The 23,097-nt window shown below is 34.7% G+C and overlaps 1 protein-coding gene across 1 annotated transcript; it reads left to right on the plus strand.

The window, feature by feature from the left end:
• Positions 1-3,070: 3,070 nt before the first annotated feature.
• Positions 3,071-13,742, plus strand: LOC134265483 (Golgi phosphoprotein 3 homolog sauron-like). Its single transcript, XM_062747696.1, has 3 exons — positions 3,071-3,310; positions 6,905-7,151; positions 12,137-13,742. Exons 1-3 carry the CDS (start codon positions 3,125-3,127, stop codon positions 12,559-12,561), a joined length of 858 nt encoding a protein of 285 aa, XP_062603680.1. The 5' UTR covers positions 3,071-3,124; the 3' UTR covers positions 12,562-13,742.
• Positions 13,743-23,097: the final 9,355 nt, after the last annotated feature.

A 23,097-nucleotide genomic window follows, 5' to 3' on the forward strand; every position in this document is an offset into this window, starting at 1 on the left:
CCCCCCTTTTTGATTTCGACCCACTACAATTTCCCCCACTAGAAATCTGTAGAATTTAGAATTCAATCCCTATTATTCAGTGGGAACGTCACTTAATTTCTATGGACACTGTTCTTGCGCACCGGTACCACGCCCTGCGTCATCCATGTGCTCGTGCCGCGCCTTCGCGTCTACACACGACCAAACTCCCCCTTGGGCCCAGAAACCTACTGCCGCCCCAGGTTTATAATCATAACCCCTCTGCACTGAAACAATAATTACTTTATCTAAGACTTAAATACAACTCACTTAAACTTCAAATGATAACCGACACCAAACCCGTAAATTTACAACAAAACCCACAAAATATCTAAAAAGAAAATAGCTCACCGGCTGGAGAAAGAAATGCCCATGCAGTAAAATAAACGACTCCTAGGCTACCCGTTCACCAGACTAACTTCTGGAATTCGCCATAGAAAATCGACTACAGGAACAAAATCATCAGGGGTCCACCGTATGCATAGATCAATCAATTTCTTTGAACTTCATTTGATTTTAATTTGGATCTAATGATAAGATCGCCTATATTCTTGTGTTTACCACCATAGGGGATGTTGTGAATAATTCTTTGCATACATCATCATCAAGTATGTAACTCCAACATTTCATAAGTCGTTTCCTTAACCCCTTTATATATGGGTTAAACTTGGTGACCAAAACGTTTGGTACAGCCATTTTGTTGTTTTTCTTCTTTGATTTTTTAAGAAGATCCATTCTATTTGCAGAAATAGTTCCTTGCATAATAGGTTCAATATCTGAATGTTTATAAACTCTTTTTACGAGATGAGTTTTGAAATCTCTAAAGATAACTTCCAGTACAGCTTGATCACTAGTATTTCTCAGATGTCTGGTACATTCTCCTTTATTTAGGCCCTTGAAAACTGATGGGCTATGAGCACTTTGCCTGTGCAAGTATTGGAAGCTGTTAGTAGGTTTGGTATACGAGCGAATGTCTTATCGCTGGCTATCTAAGAATCTTGTGCCTTTGTAAATCGTAGCGTCCAAGAAGTTGACACTTGTGTGAGATATTTCATAAGTGAATCTCAAATATTTATGACAAGAGTTCCCTATGTCAAAAATTCTTTAATATAATCCGAGCTTCCGTTAAATAGGATAAAGCCGTCATCTTTAAATCTGCCGTGATAAATAAGTTTGTCGGCATGTTGAAATTTTGATATTACATCATCAATGATGTCTTTCATACGTATATATTATATCCAGTTTTTATAATTCTCAAAATATCATCAAATGCACCTATCTTTTCCCAGAAATCATAATGCTTGTGCAGACTATTTTTCACTCCTGTATAAGACTCATTTGAATCTTGTACTGATAAAAATTAGCAATGTTCAATCATTATCTCATTATCAGTTATCTGATCAAACATATATACAGATAGTATATACTTATCATCAAGTTGACTTAGTACTGGAGCCTGCACTGCTGGTGTATTGACCTGCACTGCTGGTGTATTGACTGTTGAGGGGGGATATCTCATTTTCCAATGCCCAGTCTGGAAGCACTTGTAGCAGAAGTCGCTGGGCTGTGGTGTCCGTCTGCTACTGTAGCGAAAGGGCTGCTGAATAAATTCGCTGGTGCCGGCTTGTTGTACTGTGTTTGCCTGTTGCAATGCGAGTACGGAAAGCTGAGCAGCAGAACCAGCAGCAGCAGAAGGAACGGGCTTACCATAAGGTTGGAAAGGCTTTTTAATCTGTCTTTTGTGTCTGAGGGCTCTGTTCTCCGCGCTCCTAATCTTTTTCTCGTCATCTGAGTTGTCGGCAATATCATTACATTGGTACTCTTGTACTGTCTTCCACCCTGCTGGGGAACCGCCTGCAATTCTGATATACTTTTGCCTAGTTTTAAGTTTTTCATTGATTCGTTTAACAACTTTGTCATGATGAGTAGATAAATCTTTGAGTTTATCAAGTTCCTCTAACAATTCCTCATTAAACAAATACTGAACCTTGTTTCCTTCGTATTTTAACTTCCCAGCTATGTTGTCCTTGAGTTTCTTAGACAGTTCTTGAGCTGAAGATTGACTGTCTTTCCTGAAGCTTTTCAGATAGTTGTTGAAATTGGGTGGATATAGCTGTAGACAATAGTTTGACTGCGTCTGTCAATGCGAAGGAATTAGACGTGGACTGTGCGTTATCTGGCAACTTGGGAATCCCTCCTGTTGTCTTCAGTCATGAGAATATCTTCCTCCCTCATTATCCATGGAGAAAAAACTTTGTCTGACTGCACTGTTTGAGAGAGAGCCTCCGAATGGCGTTAAACTTTAACACACGGTAAAGCGTGCGTGCTTCAATAGAATACCTGTAGAACAGGTATTCTAAAAATACACTAACCAATCCGATCGGTTATCTATTTTAAACAACATTAGGTAACACGTTACGATAGATACACGTGTTGTGATACCTTCAATAAATACATGGATGTCGGTGAAGTCACGGACCTCATACTTTGTACTAATTAGGGTGTCGTTGAAGTCATGGGCCTATTATTAGGTGCTATATAGGCTGTCAGTGAAATCACGGGCCTCATACTCAGTACCATGTAGGGTGTTAGTGAAGTCACGGGCCTCATACACAGTACTATATAGGGTGTCAGTGAAGTCACAGGCCTCATACTCAGAACTATATAGCATGTCAGTGAAGTCACAGGCCCCTAGGGTGTCCATAAATTCACAGGCTGTATATCCATAATTATGTTAGCTCTAGACCTTGTATAATTTTATTTTACTTTAAATATATAGGTTCATTATCTTTCTAACTGTCAAAATTCATTAAATTCATAAAACACGGTGCGTAGGGCTAATGATCTGACTGTTTATCAATACGTCAAGAAAAGTACACATAAACGGCTTACGTATCAATATATGTGTGTTTACAATCGAAATCACGGGCTTCCTGTTATCGAGTTCACGTGAACTCAATAACAGGATGCCCGTGATTTCGTAAGCCGGTTATAGACTCTCCCGTTTACGTCAAATCCTAGACGGCAATTTTGCATTATATTCTGGCTGTGAGTACAACGTAAACATTGATCTGGACTGAAGTCGAAAACATTTTTTAAACACATAATGTCATTTACTCAAAGATCAAGTGGTCTTGAAACTGCCACTGTACAGAGTGCTGGGGCTGATGGGGGCGTGGAAGAACGAGACGATGAGGGGTATACCCTGGATGAAGAGGAAGACCACAATTCAAAAGAAACAAGATTGACTTTAATGGAGGAAATTCTTTTACTAGGACTCAAGGATAGGGAGGTGCATATCCATTTGCCTGTTAAGAATGCATATTGCAAAATTATTGCACTACGTTCAGTTAATTGCAATGCATATCTTACCTATGTAGGTAGGGACTGACCCAATCACTGGGCAGGATGTGATGTGTATTGATGAGGAACATATTTTTTTTTCTTTCTCAATTTGGTTTAGCTACCGTATAAGTGGAAATTTTAGCGAGACGCAAATTTAGCGATTTCTTCCTGAAATATGGTATTTTATTTTTAACGAGAAGTAAATTTAGCGATTTTGAAATGATAACTAAAGAAACTATTGCAAATAATACGCAATTAAATTTTAGCGATATTCAATTTTAGCGATGTCAGGATATTCGCTAATAATGCCAAAATTAAATCCTCGCTAAAAATTCTACTTATACGGTATATCTGTGTGAATTTTTTATTTTCCAAGCTTTCAAATTTATGTATTTATTTTTTATTAATTATTATTTAATATAATTAGTTATTTTTTATCTGACTTTATGGGTTAAACATAGTTCTTAATTTATGTTACTCTCATATGACTTTATTTATTTTATAATATTCACATTATTTTTATTTTTGTTGCTCTTAATGCAATCATATTGCTTTTAGGTTTTTTTCTAATTAATTCAAAAAAATCTATTGATTCTTAAAATTTGTTTAATTCTTAAAAATTCGTTTTATCTGCCATATGTATGTGTATATATGTACATGTGTTTTAGCATGTTAATTTATGTTGTAAATGCGATATTTTAACTGTGATAGTCGGTTTAAGAGCTCTACAGAGCTCATTTTTCTTGTTATGCAATGTATACAATGCCGACTTTAAATAAAATGTACTTTCTTACTTAATTCGAATTTCCTCGAAAGTGTGTATATATGTCAGTATGTACCTACCTACCTAGTCCTTGTTATGCCCGTGGGCATATAGGGCAAGGACTAGATTTCTCCACTTTTCTCTATCTTTAGCATTTCTTTCTAGCTCTCCCAACGTTAGCTTGTGGTCCTTCATTTCTATTTCAACCGTCCTTCGCCAGTTGGTCTTTGACCGACCAGGTTTTCTCTTCCCTTCCGGTGTCCATCTAAGGGCTACTTTGGTGATGCTGTCGGCTGGCTTCCTCAACACATGCCCTATCCATCGCCATCTCCGTTTAGGCAACAAAGTTCGCATGTTGTCTGTGTTGGATTTCTCATTCGACATGTAGTTCCACATTTGTAATTTTGTTTGGCCAGAAAATCCTCATGATCTTTCTGAGGCATCCATTGTAGAAACTAGAGAGTTTGCATATGTCTCCTTCTGTCATGCTCCAGCATTCTGACCCATAGAGTAGGACAGGCAGTATGCAGCTGTTATATATTCTTATTTTTGTCCTTTTACTTATGTCATTTGTTTTCCAGATGTTCTTGAGGCTTATGAAGGCACCTCTAGCTTTACTTAGTCTGCCCTTTATATCTTTGTCTGCACCCCGATCTGATGTTACTATGCTGCCATGACAGGTATATGTTGTTGTGTTGCTCATGTCATTTCCATCAACCTGTATTCTTGTTGGTTGTTTGGTGTTTAATGACATAACTTCAGTTTTCCTGGCATTTATTTTAGTCCAATTTTTTTTCTGCATTTCTCTATAATTTTGCTGTTTTACTTTGCATATGCTTTTCCAGATGTCATAGTTCGACCAAGTCATCTGCGTAGTCTAGGTCTTCAAGACTTGTAAAGAGTGTCCATCTCATTTCTGTGTTATTGCCATTTAGGGTTGATTTCATTACCCAGTCAATTGCTAGTATAAAAAAAGAGAGCTGACATCACACATGCCTGCCTCACGCCAGATTTTACAATGAAGCAACCATCTGATGAGCTGCCTATCGAGCAATTAAACTCCACGTAAAAAAACTTTTATCAGTTCTACTATCTTTGATGGTATTCCGTAATGTCCTAAGATCTTCCATTAGCATTCTTTGTGGATACTGTCAAAGGTTTTTCGAAATATGTAAAGTTCATTATGAGCTGTCTTTGCCACTCTGTACATTGCTCTATAATATTTCATAGGGTAAACACCTGGTCGCAACAACTTTTCCCTTTCCTAAAACCTGCTTGCTCTTGTCTTATTTTGGCATTTATTGCAGTTTTAATTCTATAGATAATTATTCTGCTGAAAATCTTACTAGGTATTGATAGTAATGTGATGCCCCTACAGTTATCGCAGTTAGTAAGATCCCCTTTCTTTGGCACTTTAATGATATTTCCTTTGGACCATGTCGTTGGTATTTTATGATTATTCCAGATCTGCTGCAAGGTTTGGATCTGTTTTGAATAGCTCTGCTGGCAGTTGGTCATTTACAGGTACTTTGTTGTTCTTAAGGGCTGTTATTGCTTTGAGTATTTCAGCTTTAGATGGTTCCTCTGCTTCAATTTCTAAATCACTGTCAGCTTCCGGTATGTGTGCCAGTTCATTAGGCTCCGGGCGATTCAACACTTCTTCAAAATATTCTCTCTATCTTTCATCTTGTTCCATTTCGGATGTAATGAGGTTGCCTTGCTTGTCTTTCACAGGCATGTTTGTTTTTCTTTTCCTTCCACTCAACTTTTTTGTTATTTGATAGAGAACTCCCATTCTTTGTTCAGAAGCAGGTTTCTCAGTTTCTCTTGTTATGCCTGCTATAAAACTACTGTAGAAGTACTTTTTTCCGCGTGGTATTAATTTACGCTATGTACGCGGTCACAAATTTTCCGAGGAAATTTGTCCAAGCGTACTTAATATAAATGTAAGGCATATAGTGAGAATCTAGAAAATCCGCGTAATTTTCTACCCGCGGATTAAACAGAAATTGAGATTCCGCGGAATTCTGACCCCGCGGAAAAAAGTACGTCTACAGTATTACGATCTTTCTTTGTTGTTTTCTTCACATCTCTATTGCACTTGGAATATTGCTCTCTTAATCTCTCTTTTATTCTTTTAGAGTGGGTGTTACATAGCTTAGTTTTAAGGTCTTTCCTTCTGTCAATGATATTCCAAGTATCTGGTGTAATCCATTTCTTATGCACCTGCCTCTTAAATCCTGGACACTTCTTGCTTGATTCGCTGAACAGGTTGCAGATTTCATTCAAGTGTTCATCAACCGCTTCATTATCAACATCACCACATTGCAAGACTTGAAATCTGTTCTTTAGCTCTAATCTGAAGTCTTGCCTCACTTTATTTTCTCTCAGCTTGCCTGTATCTATTCGCCTGATGTTGCTTTTTGGCGCTACCTTCATCAGCTTAAGCTTTATGCTGGCAGTAACAAGGTGGTGATCACTTCCAACATCAGCCCCACGCTTCACTCTTACATCCTGTAAAGATCTTTTCCATTTTCCATTGATGGCAATGTGGTCTATTTGATTTTTATCTCTCCCTCCAGTATATGTAACATCATAAATGAAACAAATGCTAATAATTATTTTAAAATATTTAATTGCAGTTTTATTTCTTAATTCATTATTTTTTAACAGATGGGAATAATGAAGTCTATTTGATGAACTCCGGTAGATCTTGACCTCTCTGAATTAAATTTCAGCATCGTTAATATATTTTCTATTTCTCATTTACAATTTCAGGGGTACACATCATTTTGGAATGACTGCATTTCTTCAGGTTTACGAGGTTGCATATTAATAGAACTTGCTCTGCGAGGAAGACTTGAACTTGAAAAAGTAGGCATGCCTAGAAGAAGTCTCCTAAAACGAAAAGTCCTCTTAAAATCATCCAATCCAACAGGAGATGTATTACTGGATGAAACACTGAAGCATATAAAAGAGACATCGCCACCAGAAACTGTTCAAAGTTGGATAGAATACCTCAGTGGTATATATATATATTCTTTATTGATCAATTCATTTTGAAATAATCTGAGATTCCTCTGCCTTTAACCTTGCATTTTATATTGCGACATCAGCTCATCTGTACATTAAAAAAATCAGGGGTTAGAGTCAAAGGAATCTCAGATTTATTTTAAAATTGGTTCATTCTATCCCCACTTAGATCTTGATTAATCAATTAATCATAAAAGTGAGTAATGAATCCAAATTTTGTTTCACTCAGAACAAATATTCTACGATTTTTATTGAAATTCAAAACTAGAAAATAAAAGAGATTTACGGTTGTGACCTTCTAGGTTATTTCAAGGAAGGGATTTTTTCTCAGATTTTTTTAAATTTAATTACTTTTCTTTCTGAAAAATGCATCATAGTACCTACCGTTGTAGCATTAGTTGACCTGATTGGAGTCAGATCCATAGTCAGAAATACACCAATAACCATATATTTTAACTTTATGATGATTGAAATTGTTCAGTTTGACATAATCAGGTTTTTCAAATTGACTTGATTCATCTTTAATTCTTTATTTCTATCTCCGTCATTATTGATGAATGAAGTAAGGGATGTTGTTCCTATTTCTAATATATTTTTGTTCAAATTATTTTTAATATTCTTTATGAAATCCTAAGGGACATTCTTTTGATATTTTGCATCAATCACTCTTGAAATAAACAAAAACTCAATGTAAAATTGTTTTGGAAAGTTTTTGGAATGAATCAAGTGAACATTGATATATATTTTTCCATTCAACCTCACCTAGCTTTATTACAAATTGCATTGAACTACAATACATGATTTGAATTTAAAATATGACATTTCCTTACTACTAAGCTGAGCACCCTGTTTAAGACTGTTCAGGACTCTGCTAGGCTAAAGAATGAATGAGAACCAATCTGCACTATGGTCTTTTTAGGTCACCTGAGTAAACTCATGTGTCCTTTTGCTATCCGTTTTCGTGCGTCGTCGTACGTCGTTTGTAAACTTTTGAACATTTTAAACTTCTTCTCTGGAACTACTGAACCAATTTCAACCTAAATTGGCATAGAGCATCTATGGGTAAAGGGGAACAAAAATTGTGAATTTCATGGTCCCTGCCCACCTGGGGCCTGAGGGGTGGGGCCAAAACCACTTCAATCTTTAAAAATCTTCTTTACTTCTGGACATCAAGCAGTCAAACTGTTGACAAGATTGTAATCAGCATTGAGTCCTCTACCAAAATTGTTAAAATTCATGGCCCCTGGCTCAAGGGTTCTGGTGTTAGGGTGGGGCTATATAGATCATATAGTAAATGTGCATTTTTTATTAGAAAATCTTCTCTGCTCCTGGGTATTAAATTAACTAACTAAGAACATAGTTCTAATGACCAAGAGTGCTTCTACCAAAATTGTGAATTTCATGGCCCTTGCGTCAGGGGTTCTGGTGTTAGGGCAGCTCTATATAGATCATATAGTAAAAGTGCATTATTTTTTTGTAAATCTTCTTCTCTGCTCCTGGGTATTAAATAAACCAACTAAGAACATAGTTATGATGACCAAGAGTGCCTCTTCAATAATTGTGAATTTCATGACCCTTGGGTCAAGGGTTCTGGTGTTAGAGTGGGCCTATATAGATCATATAGTAAAAGTGCATTATTTCTTTGAAAATCTTCTTCTCTGCTCCTGGGTATAAAATAAACTAACAAAGAATATAGTTATGATGGCCAAGAGTGCCTCTTCAATAATTGTGAATTTCATAGCCCCAGGATCAGGGGTTCTGGTGTTAGCGCGGGGCTCTAATGATTGTATGGTAGAAAAACATTAATTCTTCAAAAATCTTCTTCTCTGCTCTCGGTATTAAACTAGCTAACTAAGTACATAGTTATGATTAATAAGAGTGCATCCTCCAAAATTGTGAATTTTATGTCCCCAGGGTCAGGGGTTCTGGTGTTAGGGCGGGGCATTAAAAATCTTTAAAAATCTTCTTCTTTGCTCCTGGGTATTAAACAAACTAAGTAAGTATATAGTCATGATGAGCAAGAGTTTCTCTTCCAAAATTGTGAATTTGTTGCCCCTGGGTTGGGGGTTGTGATGTTCGGGCGAGGCTTTCTTGACTATATAGTGAAAATACATTGTTTCTTCAAAAATCATCTATGCTCCAGGGTATTAAACCAATGAACTATGCAAAAATACATAGTTATGATGAGGAAAGAAGGATCCTCCAAAACTGTGAATTTCATGGCCCCTGGGTCAGGGGTTCTGGTGTTGAGTGGGGCTCTTATGATTATATATAGTGAAAATGGATGAATTCTTTGAATATCTTTTTCATTGCTCCTAGGTATTATGAGAATTATCTTAGTTTATATATTTATGATGAAGAAAGGTGCATCTAGCAAAATGATTAATTTCATGTTCTCTGGGTCAGGGGTATCGGGGGGGGGGGGGGTAACATTACATGGTCTGAAGATAGATCAATGCTTTGAAATCTGCTCTGTAGTATTAATTAATCAACCATTAATGATGACATAAAATTTATGATAAAAGAATGACTGCACTTAAGGACGTTATTTGGAACCTTTTCGGCATACCCATTTAAAGCTTAATATTACAATAAATCGCTGAATTAATCTATGATTAATGTGCAAGCATATGCTTTTGACATTTTTTTTAATAATTTTTCGTCATACATATTTCAATAATTACATACAACGCTATTGAAAAGAACATGTTTAACCCATAAATTCCGGAAAATTGAACTGGACCGCTTTCGATTTTAAGGTCGCAGCAAAGGGGCGGAGACATTTAAATCGCATGGAAATGGATCATAAGCGCATGGTTTTCCGTATTTGATTTATATTATATATATTAAAAAAAAGACCGAGAAGAGGGTTTTGTGTTCATTTTGTACAAAAAATAAATGATTTATAACCATGCATATAATTTCATTAATTTGTATCCACGTAAGTAAGTAGAGTAAGTAAGTAAAGAGCGGAATATTAAGTGAAAAAACAAATAGTTCATAAAAACACAATTGTGATAAATATATGTATGCATTTTGTACGCTTAGGTTGGTAGTGTCTGTTTTGAGAATTATTGGTAGATGAAAATGACACTGAAATACATTTTATTTTTCTGAACATAATGGGCTGTCTTCGCATAAATGAAAAATAATTTGCAACCTGTCTATAGGATAATCTGAAATAAGTACATACAGTAAATCCATATATGACCTAGCCATTTATTGGCAGAGTTAATTTTAAAAAAAAAGTTTTGATCGGTATTCAGAGTACAAAGGACAATGCATTAAAAAAAATGAATTGCGGCTTCTACATTATCAAGCACTGCATAATTTTCTCTATCTAAAAGAAGGTGTTGCAGTTCTTTTGTTATTTTCCCTAAATGTGTAGCAGATTAAAAGAAGAATTTTCATGTTGCAGAAACTCGTAATAATTTTTTTTCAAATGCAACAATATATAAAGCACAACGAGAAACAATATTTGGAAGCTGTGTATTGACTTCCAATTTGCCATTAAATCATGTGAAAATTAGTCTCACGGCAAAATATGTCAGATTTTCCGTTTTTTAAATAGGGAATCCCCATTGTTCTGAAAAAGTGCCTCCTTGAAACAGAATAATTTTGATATATATACAAAGAGGCAGGAATTTTCTTCAAAACTGCCATTTCCGATTTTTGTTTCAAAGAGGCACATTTTTAAAAAATGCAAAATTGAAAGAAAAAAATTATTCTCCAAACGTAATGCAAAATGTGAACATTAAATAACATTCAATCTATCGTGTTCGAAATGTTCTAGTGGATATACTGGTGGGCTTCCAACTAGAACTCTTACCAGAGAATGGGTTCGAATCCTGGAATGGATCATTTTTGCATATTTTTATTTTTTTCTTATTTTTTCCCATATGTAATGGTAGTGTAATTATATATTTTGAAAGAGAGAGAGAATGTCAAGAGGTAATTGAGTAATAATTATAAATGAGAAAAGCAGGATTGAATTCTTTTCCTTACCGTGACTTAAAACTAATGCTTTATAAAATTTTAGTTTCGTCTTGGAAAGTAAAGTTATTGTATTGTTTAAATAATTTATTTTCTACATACTTTAGTTATTGCAATTTTGAATAATTCTGGTCTCTAAGTTAGTAGCCAAGATTTGATTTGAAACAAATGAAATGTCTTGTATGTAGCACCAACAGTGTGATTATGGGACGCAGTTTTATTTCATGAAAAACATTCCCGCACGATGTCTACAGTATATATTTCAAAATGCTGCTTTAGCTTTTTCCAATCTTTTTCGTGCAAAATGACGAAAGTGTTTTGCTGTGTCAAGCAGGAATCACCCGCCGTAAACATAGTCCTCTTTCACGTATTATTTGCTGTATAAGTGTTCGTACCTATATTTAAAAAAAATGACATTTTCACATCTTAATCGTATTGAATAATAAGGGTAAAATTTAGTTTTTTTTTTAATGATCCTACCCTGATATATATCCGCCACTGCTATATGAATAATCAGCGAACAAAACACTACAGTGAAAGAAATCAACGTAAACTTTAAAACGCTAATAAAATGTACGCAAGGATCTTCAATATTTTGAAGATTGAAGTACATGTAGATATGAAAAGAATTTTCCAACGACTGACACAATGAAAGCGTGTCGAACACTTGAATGTCACGTGAGAAAAGTGATTATAATATCAAAGGGGTCACATGGGCTGAAACTCGTAACCTGCTAATTTAGTAGCTATCTCGAGCGAAGTTTGGGTACATTCTTTTTAAAAATTAGATATGAGCCGCAACTTGACCAACATTGTCCTTCGGATATGTATAAGTTTTAGTTAAAATACACATTCTGTGCAAATGAGAAAAATGGTCAAGTTGCGGCTCGATGTAAACAATGTCGTTGAAAACTGGTATGCATATGAATAACAATAGAAATGAGATAAAACTGTTAGACCCTTGTTTCAAAAGTTCTTTTACAGGTGAAACATGGAATCCTCTTAAACTAAGGTACCAACTGAGAAACGTTCGTGAAAGATTGGCCAAGAATTTAGTGGAGAAAGGCATATGTACAACAGAAAAACAGAACTTTTTATTATTTGACATGACAACACATCCACTTACTGATGGTGGCATCAAGCAAAAACTTATCAAAAAAGTCCAAGAATCTGTGCTCAGTCGCTGGACGAATAATCCCCAGAAAATGGACAAAAGAATGCTCTCCCTTATTTATCTGGCTCACGCTTCGGATGTTTTAGAAAACGCCTTTGCTCCATTATCTGATGACGACTATGAAGTGGCGATGAAGCGCGTTCGGGAGTTATTGGACCTTGAATTTGATGCCGAGAGCATGAAAGAGGGGGCAAATGAACTCATGTGGGCAGTGATAGCAGCTTTTAGCAAATAGGTGGGGAAATGTCATGTGGGGGGAAAAAATTGGGACAATTATGTTATTTAAAGATACACAAATATGTAAGTTGATGAGGATTATTTTTTGTTTTTGTTTGTTGTAAATACATTTCAGGACCATAACATGATAAATTTTGACAGAATTTTTCCATTAGGGTGCAAGTAAAACTTGTGTATAATTTTCTGTCAAGACTTTTTAATGAAACTGCAGACTCAACTTCAATTAAAAAACAAATAATTTAGCCACAACTCAGATTTTTTAAATGTTTTAATGAATTCTCTGTTGAAATACACACATTATTAAAACGTAAAGTAAAATATAGAAATGAAAATTTCTTTAAATAAGAAAGCTACAATATCCATTGGACTATCAGATAAATATGTGCTGCTTTGCGGTTAATACCATTTGTGTAGCCACTTCTTTTTATGCAGTGAGTAGTTTGCACGCATATATAAAGCTTTTTATGATATAAATTGATTAATCACACAGGGTTCATATGTGAACATGTGTATGCATCACACACTGACATTCCTGCTGAGTTAGATAATTGTTGAATAATTCTTTACAATATAAAATCCATTCTTGCATCCATTATTTGTAATAAATTGAGGAAACCAGTTATAGAATGCTTAAATAGTGTACACCTCTTCTGGAGGTAAAGTTTATCTCCAGGATTCATACATGTAGTGTTAAAAATTGGAAATTAAAATTCTAATGCATTACAATTGAGTTTGATGCAAGTGACAGATGCATTGTGATCACCCCAGTTTTACATTGTGATTTAAATATGAGTGGTAGTATTGTGGTATAGTTAAATGTATCTTGGATTTTGCAGCAGTTTTTGGTTGCATGGCATTTATGTTTTGTTTTTTGTTTGTTTGTTTTTTTTTTGAAATTGCCACAAAAAAAGAAATATTCCACTGTAAATCTGAAGGAATATAAAGAATCAAGAGGTTAGAATATTTTTTTTTTGAAATATTGAGAAATTGGGGGTCGGGGTGGGGTACATTTTTTTTTAGATATGAGTCATTTAGGTCATTTGCAACATACATGTACTTTACAGGGTTCCTTTCTCAATAATTTTACAAGAAATTCTTATTTTCAAATTATCAAATGGTATTAGACCAAAAGAAAAATTAGAATACTTTTATACCAGTTAATTTGAACAGATACTAAACAGGGAAAACAAATCCTCATGTTTTTTGTTTTCTTTTTTTTTTATTAACCAAAATGTAGATTTAGCTGGTATTCCTTCAAAATTAGATTCAGAAGAATGGTATTACCAGGCGTTGTAAAATTAGAACTTCTGAATTGTACAGAGAATAATGCTTCCAAACTACATGTATGTTGCATATGTCCTTACATGCTTTTCATGTGTGCATAGCCATATACATGTAATTTCATAAGGATTTCTCTTTTTCATACTGTACATTATGTTTATTTCTACTTAAAGTTCTTCTTTTGTTTTGGTGTTTGCCTTTTCTCCTTATTAAAGACTTACTGTTTAATTCAAATTAATTTAACTTAATTTAACACACGATGTGAAGTATGGCTGAAGTTTACTGAAGATTATGGTGTTGGAAATCCTCGATTTTTTTGTGAAGAATCAATTATCAGTATTTGTTTTTACAATTGGATGATTGTTGTCTGGGACAATCTCTTTCACTTGATCATGAAATATTTGAAATTGACAGGTTCTGTCTGGACCAAACCTCTCAATTTATCCAGAACATTTATTTGTCAGTCTTTAAGAATACTTTAATGTTTATGATTTTTTTTCTCTGTTTTTGTTATATATTCCTGATTTGTTTTATCAGTTATCACTGTGTATTTGATATCACATATATGTATTTCTCTCTGCTAGATGATTTCATCTACTGGTTTTAGGGTGTTGGCAAGTGAAATTGTTGATTATGAAAATAATTATGTTTGCAAAAATACTGTACATTGCTAGTACAGTATTTATGTCAGTACCTCTGAAACTGTTTTATTTGATTCTATAGAAGCTTACAAATCCAGGCATATAATGTACATGTATGGCATATTTTTTCTGGAGTCAATCATATTCCACAAAAAGTTGTATTTATTTTTTCTCTTGGGGGAACATCTGTATATAAGGTAATATTTTGATTTTATCTTCCTCTGAAGTACATCTAGATTGCTTAACTGTAATCTTACTTTTGTCGTAGAATATGTAACACCTCACACTTTATTTATAATGTCTCGTTAATGGTATGACTGTAAGGCGTGAGGTGTGAAAAGTGGTTTGTATGGTCAGTTGGTCAGACCAAGCTTTTCAGAAAACAACACAGAGTGATATTGGTCCCTGTATATTACCATATCACTGCTTATAAGTTCAAACTTATGAATACCTGTAATTATGAAGTAAAAGTATTAAAAAAAAACAACAAGATTTTTATTTATTTCATTTATCTGTGTTTCTTTGAGGAATGCAGGTAATTAACCCTGAAGAAATGCAGGTAATCTTCCCCTCCAAACATTTTCAATTCTGATGTTTCTTCCTTTGTATACATGTAGAATGATGAACGTTTTCGAGGACAGAACAATGATTTAGCAACTTGTTATGCAGTCCATTCTATTTTACTCGTTTACATTTGGAGAGTAGCCTATTGGAGAAACCTTGGCAAGCGAAGATGAGAAAAAATAATCAATTTCTTATACAGTGTATTAATTTGGAATTTTTAATGTATTTCAGGTGCAATTTATTTATAACTAATAAATGTAAAGACGGATTTGATTTTGAAGAGGGTGGTAGCTAACATAATGATTACGGCATATTACTGAAAATGAATTAATGCTTTTAAATATTTATGATAAGTAAGGGTGCCTTTTCCAAAGTTGTGAAAATATGTGGTCCCAAGATCAGGGGTTTATGTTGGGGGTGGGTGGCACTACTGATTATATTGTGGAAATGCATTTCTTCTTCATTCGTCTGCTCTGCCTCTGGGTATTAAGTAATCAAACAAAGCATGCTAAGTGTATAATTATGATGAGTGGTACCTCTTTCGAAATTGTGAATTTCAGGACCTCTGGTTTAAAGCACAAACCAATTTTAATTATTGGGAAGTTGTCACATGATACACAGGTGACCTATAAGACCCTTGGGCCTTTTGTTAGAATGAAACTTTTACAACTTACACATGTAGATAACAATTGGGGGTGTCAATGGCTACGGCCATGTATGGGCTCGTGGTTTTGAAATTAATGTTGTTAGTACTATATATCAGATATGATGAAAATGATAATAAAATTTGATTGTTCAATCTAGTAGAAAAATTCTTTTTGAAGGGGTGTAATTTTTGTTGTACATCCCAGATAGCAAGACATAGTTGGGCCAACGTTGGCCCAATTTTTTTTTCCAACGTTGGCCCACTGTTGGTAACCTTACGTTTGCCCACGGTAATTTTGCTCATCAGCCCAACGTTGGTCCAACATGTTGGCATATTGTTGGGCCAACGTAGATATAATTGTATGACAACTAACAGCCAACCTTAACAAGCATTCTGAGAGAATTACATAAGCAATACATGTCCCCTACCGGGTTCCCCTTTTTCTTCAGGATGTCATTTTATAATAAGGAAAAGTCATGTCCAAGGTAAAACTGAAAGATTTTCAAGTTGTAAATGCCTTAAAACTAATAAAATAATCCACATTAAGACGAAAATTTAACTCGTTTCTCCACCGTCTTTTCCTCGCTTCATATTTTTGTCGACAATCGGAAGTTAGCGCAGTTCGAACCCGATCTTAATTTATCGATTATGAAAAATATTCAAAATGCCATAATTCTGTCAAATATCATCGAAGCGAAGCGAAATTCAGACTTGATCTGTAACTCATTAAGATACACTCACATATCAAAATTCAGCTCAATATCTGCAAGCGTTTAGAAAAAAAGTGCGGAAAACCAAGTGGGACAGACTGACGGGGACAGACAGACAGACGGACAGACAGACAGACAGACAGACGGACGGACGGACGGACGGACGGACGCAGAGGAAACCTATAGTCCCCTCTGGTTTCACCGGTAGGGGACTAATAACTGGTTGGTTAGGTTGGCCCAACGTTGGCCCTTTGTTGAAATGTGAGATGGCATATTGTTGGACCAACGTAGTTATGAGTGTATGCCAACTAACAGCCAACCTTAACAACTGTTTGGTTAGGTTGGCCCAACGTTGGCCCTATGTTGAAATGTCAGCTGGCATATTGTTGGGCCAATGTAGTTTTTAGTGTATGGCAACTAACATCAAACCTTAACAACTGGTTCGTTAGGTTGGCCCAATGTTGACCCCTTTTTTTTTTACAATGTCAGATGGCAAATTGTTGGGCCAACGTAGTTATTACATATAAACATTTGTAATTGGTTTAGTGATTCTTTACATAAACCTATTTTATGACTGTTTAAAATAATTAATACACAATTCAATCTGCATTCATAATGCATACATGGACATGTTCAATGAAAACATTACTAATGATTCACTGTGATAATATTTTATATACATGAATTCAATCATAATTTACAAAATAAATTTAAAAATAGACAATAGATGTAAAATTATCGATTAAAAGTTCTTAATCAGGGCTCACTTCCTTTATTATAGTCCTTTTGTTGTATTCCCGCTCTTTTTCCGTTGTAAAGACGAATAATGACCCCCATCGAATAATGACCGGGGGTCATTTTTCGCTGTCGAAAAATGACCCCCGGTCATTATTCGACGTAGAAAAATGACCCTTTTGCCCGTAGAAAAAGTGTCACTTCCCTAAAAATTTGCAGAACCCACGTGAAGAAAAATGACCCCCGTAGAAAAATGACCCCCTGTAGATTAAAGCTAAAATTTTTAGGGAGCAAAAAAAAAAATTGGATAAAGAAGCATATTGGCCAAAATGCTCACCTGAGCTTATTGGGAATAAACTGATGATATGTTGATCTCATAACATTATACAATTTTACTCAAATGGTGTTAATTAAATATTATTTATTACATATCTATATTTATATTTAACTTATTTATTTTATATATCAAACCCCAAATGTTAAATAAACAAAGAAAAATAGAAGTCAGATTTTCATGGGCGATATTTCGATATTCCTTCATATCTATCGATATGCGTATCGTCCTCACATGTATCACGATATATCGATATCTCGATATATTGTCCCAGCACTAAAACATCGTCGTTTATAAACTTTTTTAACTGAATAATATTAAACAATATTTTATCAAGAATAATTTTTTTTTATTCAATTAACATAAAAGATAAGTCCACCATTAAAAAAATAGTCAAATGAACTCTATTATTTTTAGTCAATTATTCACCCTATATTTGTATATATTTTTTAGACGTCTTTGTCACAATGTTTTCAATCTTCAATATGATGAAGAACATAGCCAAATGTTTACAAAAAATGATTAAAATATAAACCTTTCCCCTCTAACTAATGAAAGATAGGCTATTTACCGAGACTCATATTCTTGACGTTTTTGCACTTACACGGGATTTAATAATGACTGTATGGGGTTACTTTCAGATTAAATATTTATCAGAAATTGTACTTTTCTTTAAAAAGATCATATTTAATATAAAAATTGTAATCAAACACCAAAAATATGAATAGGTAACAAATAATTGTTAAATGGAATGCACATCATTTCATTATAGATATCACAAAAATGTACACACGGTCAAACGATCTACAGCACGTACATCTTTGACTTAAACACATTTTATCAAGATATTACACTATATAGCTGGCAACTAAAGATTTCTTACGATTTATGCATTCCTTCAAAATGGTTACATACCATTCAAATTATTACGAAAGTTGTATGTACATTGTAATTTCATTACACTAGATAGTCTTGGGTTTGTCAACTTCAGGTCTAGCTATAGTAAATAAAAGGTGCCTACATATTTTCTCTTATTCTACATATTCTCTTATTCTTCTTCCATGAAGCATTATAAACCAAAAAATATATGAATTGAATCAAGATTATGTTGGCATGATTGTATTCTGTGAATTTCAAAATGCAGTATTTTCTACCATTTTTATTGAAGCTGTCAAGTACGGGAAAAAGTGGCATTGAATTAATTATGACGTCTTAATGGGTTAGCACAGGTTTAACACATTTACAAGATATGATGTCATACGAAGTAGGTTCTACGTTAAAAGAAATGTAATGAATACTGTGTGCTAAATCAAAAGTTTATGTCTACATGTATAGTTTTTGCATTAGAATGACTGTGTATTTTATACTAGCCCATAGCTTTACAGAGCATATTTTTAGGTCTTATACTTACCCCAACCCCTTTCTTATTTAGGAGGAAGTCGATATTGAACAAAAGCAAAAAAAAAAAAAAACCCACCCTACTTTTATTTTTCTATAAGAAGGAATTAAAAATAAGCTAAAAATAATCTACTATTCTACTAATTTTTGACTGTTACTTTGCCACAATACTTTCAAGTATACCTCCACCAACATTTAAAGTATGCTTTGAACATGGCGAAGAAAATTATGATATGATAGTACTTGTGTGAAGGCTTAACTTCATTTCAATATTTTATCTAGAGCCTCTTTCAGAATTATTGAAAGGTATAGAATTTTATTTATATTTTTGCTTTTCATTTATTATTATTTTTTTTTTGTTTTGATTTAACGTAATGTTCTTTTTTTTTTTTGGGGGGGGGGGGGTAAAAATTTCTTCCTCTTTCATTGTCAAATAGGCCAAACTTAAACAAACTAAAAGTTGAAATGACGGAAAATTTAATTTTTCCTATTAAAGAGTATTTAAACCTGATTTTTGCATGGTTTGATTTCTAAAAACAAGTGGAATATCATTCTTTAAGCAAACATTATAAGGAGGAATATTAAGATTGATTGATTGTATATTGTTTAACGTCCCTCTTGAGAATTAGGAATATTAAGAAGAAATTTTATTTACTTGACAATTAAAGTATCTCTTTTCAAACACAATTTTAGCATTGAAAGACTACGTGAATCTCTTAATTATTTTATACGACTTTTTGTATTTTTCTGGTTACAGAAAATGTAAAAATTAGTTTCGCTGTGAAAAAGATATCAAAGAGTGTATATTTTGTATCACTTTAAAGGGGGTCATTTTTCAATGGGGGTCATTATTTTATAGGACTAACATATAAAATAATGACCCCCTAGGACCCTTTTTCTACAAAAAATGATTTTTTTCTACGGGTGGGGGTCATTTTTTGTCGTTGAAAAATGACCCCCCGGTCATTATTCGATGGGGGTCATTATTCGTCTTTACACCGTCCCTTCGTCGCTTCCCGTTTTCTTCATCTTGATCTTTGTCATACGTACTCATACTTTATACACTTCTTTATGCATGGTCTTCGATTTCATTATTTACATGTACCGCCACAACATTGTTTCCTTGCAGTCTCTGACTGAATTTCTTTGTTACAATCGTGTCTGTAATAGACAGTTAAAAATTAGATAGATAGAAACAACTTAAAAGATGTTATTTAACATTAACTTACAGTGCTTGTGTGCAAAGACATGACAAGAATGAATTCCGAATCAATTTTAACAGTTAACCTGAATAAATAAGAATAAATATACTTACATCGCTTCTAAATGCAGCTGTAGAGCAAGTGTATAATCCACAAATTTAAATTTCACTTCTTCTTGCTTGCCCTGCATTATCACCACCTGTGAGCAATTGAATCGGACAGCTCACTCCACAGCTTGGTCACATGATAGCGAACGCCTAACTTTTGTTTCAATTTAATTATAAAGCTGTGTCATTTTGATTTATGTATATGTGGGCTTCATTCACATCCTGTTCCTGAGAACGTATTCAGTCTTCTCTAAATTCTCATGAAAAAATTCATAATTTCAAGGGTTTTATTTCAAATAAATAATCATGCATGTGCACAATTCAAAAAATATAATAAAACACTCTTTGGTGCTGTGATCACTTAAGTTAAAATTTAAAATGTTGAATATATCAGATCTTAACAAAAACAGTCATCAAATTAAAAGCATGGACATAGAATGTCAGCTCAGCAGCTAAAACTGACACCATCTTTAGTTTGCAGTATAATAATTGGGCCAGCGTGGGCCATTTGATAAGACACTTTCTTTAAGGGTGTATAACAAACATTGGGCCAACGTGTGGCCAACATACTACTACCAATTTGATAAGACACTTTATTAAGGACCTATTACAAACATTTGGCCATGTGGCCAATGTTAGGCCAACATACTATCAACTTCGTAAGAAGCATTTTTTATGGGTGTATAACAAACATCGGGCCAACGTTGGGCCAACATACTACTACCAACTTTAAAAGACACTTTCTTTAAGGGTGTATTACAAACATTGGGCCAGCGTTGGGCCAACATACTACTATCAACTTTAAAAGACACTTTCTTTAAGGGTGTATTACAAACATCGGGCCAACGTTGGGCCAACATACTACTACCAACTTCAAAAGACACTTTCTTTAAGGGTGTATAACAAACACCGGCCAACGTTGGGCCAACATACTACTACCAACTTCAAAAGACACTTTCTTTAAGGGTGTATTACAAACATCGGGCCAACGTTAGGCCAACATACTACTACCAACTTTAAAAGACACTTTCTTTAAGAGTGTATTAAAAACAGTGGGCCAACGTTGGGCCAACATCAACATCCCTCCTTCCATGGGAAGTAAAGTGAATGGAAGTTGCTAACGTTGGACCAACGTTGGGCCAACATAGGAATTTTGTCATGGTCGAGGAGGTTGGCATGGTGACATTGGTCCAACGTTGGCCCAACGTTGTTCCCCCAACGCCAACCATACAACCTTTTGCCAATGTTGGCCCAACATAGTCTTGCTATCTGGGATAGTGGCATGGTTGTAGAGAAATTATTTTATTACAATACATTAAATATGTGCCAGGTCAGTCAAGAAGATAATCAAACAAGTGAATAATATATAGTAATTCAGAGCCTACTCATAAGTACCTGTATGAAGGATGTGGTAAAAGAAACGGACATGGCATTATACTTGTCATGGCAAATTCGAGTCCTTTCATTGAAATTGCGGTTTAACAACGCAGGACATAAGAAATATGAAACACTTTTGGATTCACCTGAGACGCAAATAAATACAGAGGAACAGGCAAATCAAAAAACTGAGACCCCTTCCCTTTTTAGTGTCCAACTGATTTGAATTTTATTATTTAGGCCACACTAATTTCATTCTTTGCTCTGATCGTCGGACCCGCGTGCTCGTACGTGCACAAAAATATATACATGTAAATAACAGTAGTATAAGGGGTCCCGCTAGCGCGGAAGATTCTGATTGGCTGAGAGAAAATCACGTGATTTGATTGGTTGAGGGGAAAGGGGGGTCAACTGAGTGCAGTCCTAACCCTAACTAACCCTAGCCCCCTAACCCTAACCCTAGCCCCTTAACCCTAACTAACCCTAACCCTAACCCCCTAACCCTAACCCTAACCCTAACCCCTAACTAACCCTAGCCCTAACTAACCCTAACCCTAACTAACCCTAACCCCTACCCTAACCCTAACCCCCCTAACTAACCCTAACCTATTCCCCCTAACTAACCCTATCCCCTTAAATACTGGAGTTGTTTACATGGGTACGTAGGTACTACGTTTTTGTTTTTATGCTGACTATACAGGTAAAAAAATGCGCCGTGTGCAAAAAAACATTTCAAGAATGTCATTATGACGTCACGCATTCATTCACAGTCTAAAGCTCAGCCTAGCCTAACCAGTTTGAACCGGTTTTAGTGAAAACAAGAACACACACAATACAGATTAGAACACAGATTTTATTCAAGTGAAAATATACATACAATTACATTTTCTGTTTCTTCTGGGCCTTCTCACTGGTCAGGGGTAGTTTCCTTTTAGTTTCCCTAGGTTTTCTTTCTATGTCTTTTACCGATACATAGCATGGCTCCATCTGTTTCTTACTCTCTCCTGATCCGCCCTGGGTCCCTTCTTTTTTCTGGTCAATATTTCCTCCTTCTTCTCTCATTTTTGTCTCTTTCCCCGTGAATGACTTTGTGATTGGTGATAATAATCCACTAATATAACAAAATCCACTGCTGTTATGACATTTCAGTTTTTCCATCTTGTTTTCAAGAGCACTCACCTTGCTGTTCAATTTATTCACCTTGTCATCCACATCATTCATCTTGGTGTTCATTTGATTTAGTTTGTTATCTAGAGCAGATAACATGTTTACAATTCCGTCCAAAGTGGTATTTAAAATGCTCATATCTTCTTCTTTATTCATGTCCTCAGGAAAATTAACCATGTCCAAATTCAAATCCAATTCCACGGCATCTTTTATTATCTCTGCCATGGGAGCTCCTACATATCCTTCAGGTGTCACATAATACTGGGAATTTTCTGAAGTATTCATCATTGCTTCTATTTCTTTTCACCTGTGTCCAGTTCTAAGTGCTCACGCAGAATGATCATCAAATTTTACAGTTTTTTAGTTTATATA

Source organism: Saccostrea cucullata, unplaced genomic scaffold (genome assembly GCF_032062105.1).
Source record: "Saccostrea cucullata isolate Sc308-1 unplaced genomic scaffold, CSIRO_AGI_Scuc_v1 ctg10324, whole genome shotgun sequence".
Taxonomy (NCBI): Eukaryota; Metazoa; Mollusca; class Bivalvia; order Ostreida; family Ostreidae; genus Saccostrea; species Saccostrea cuccullata.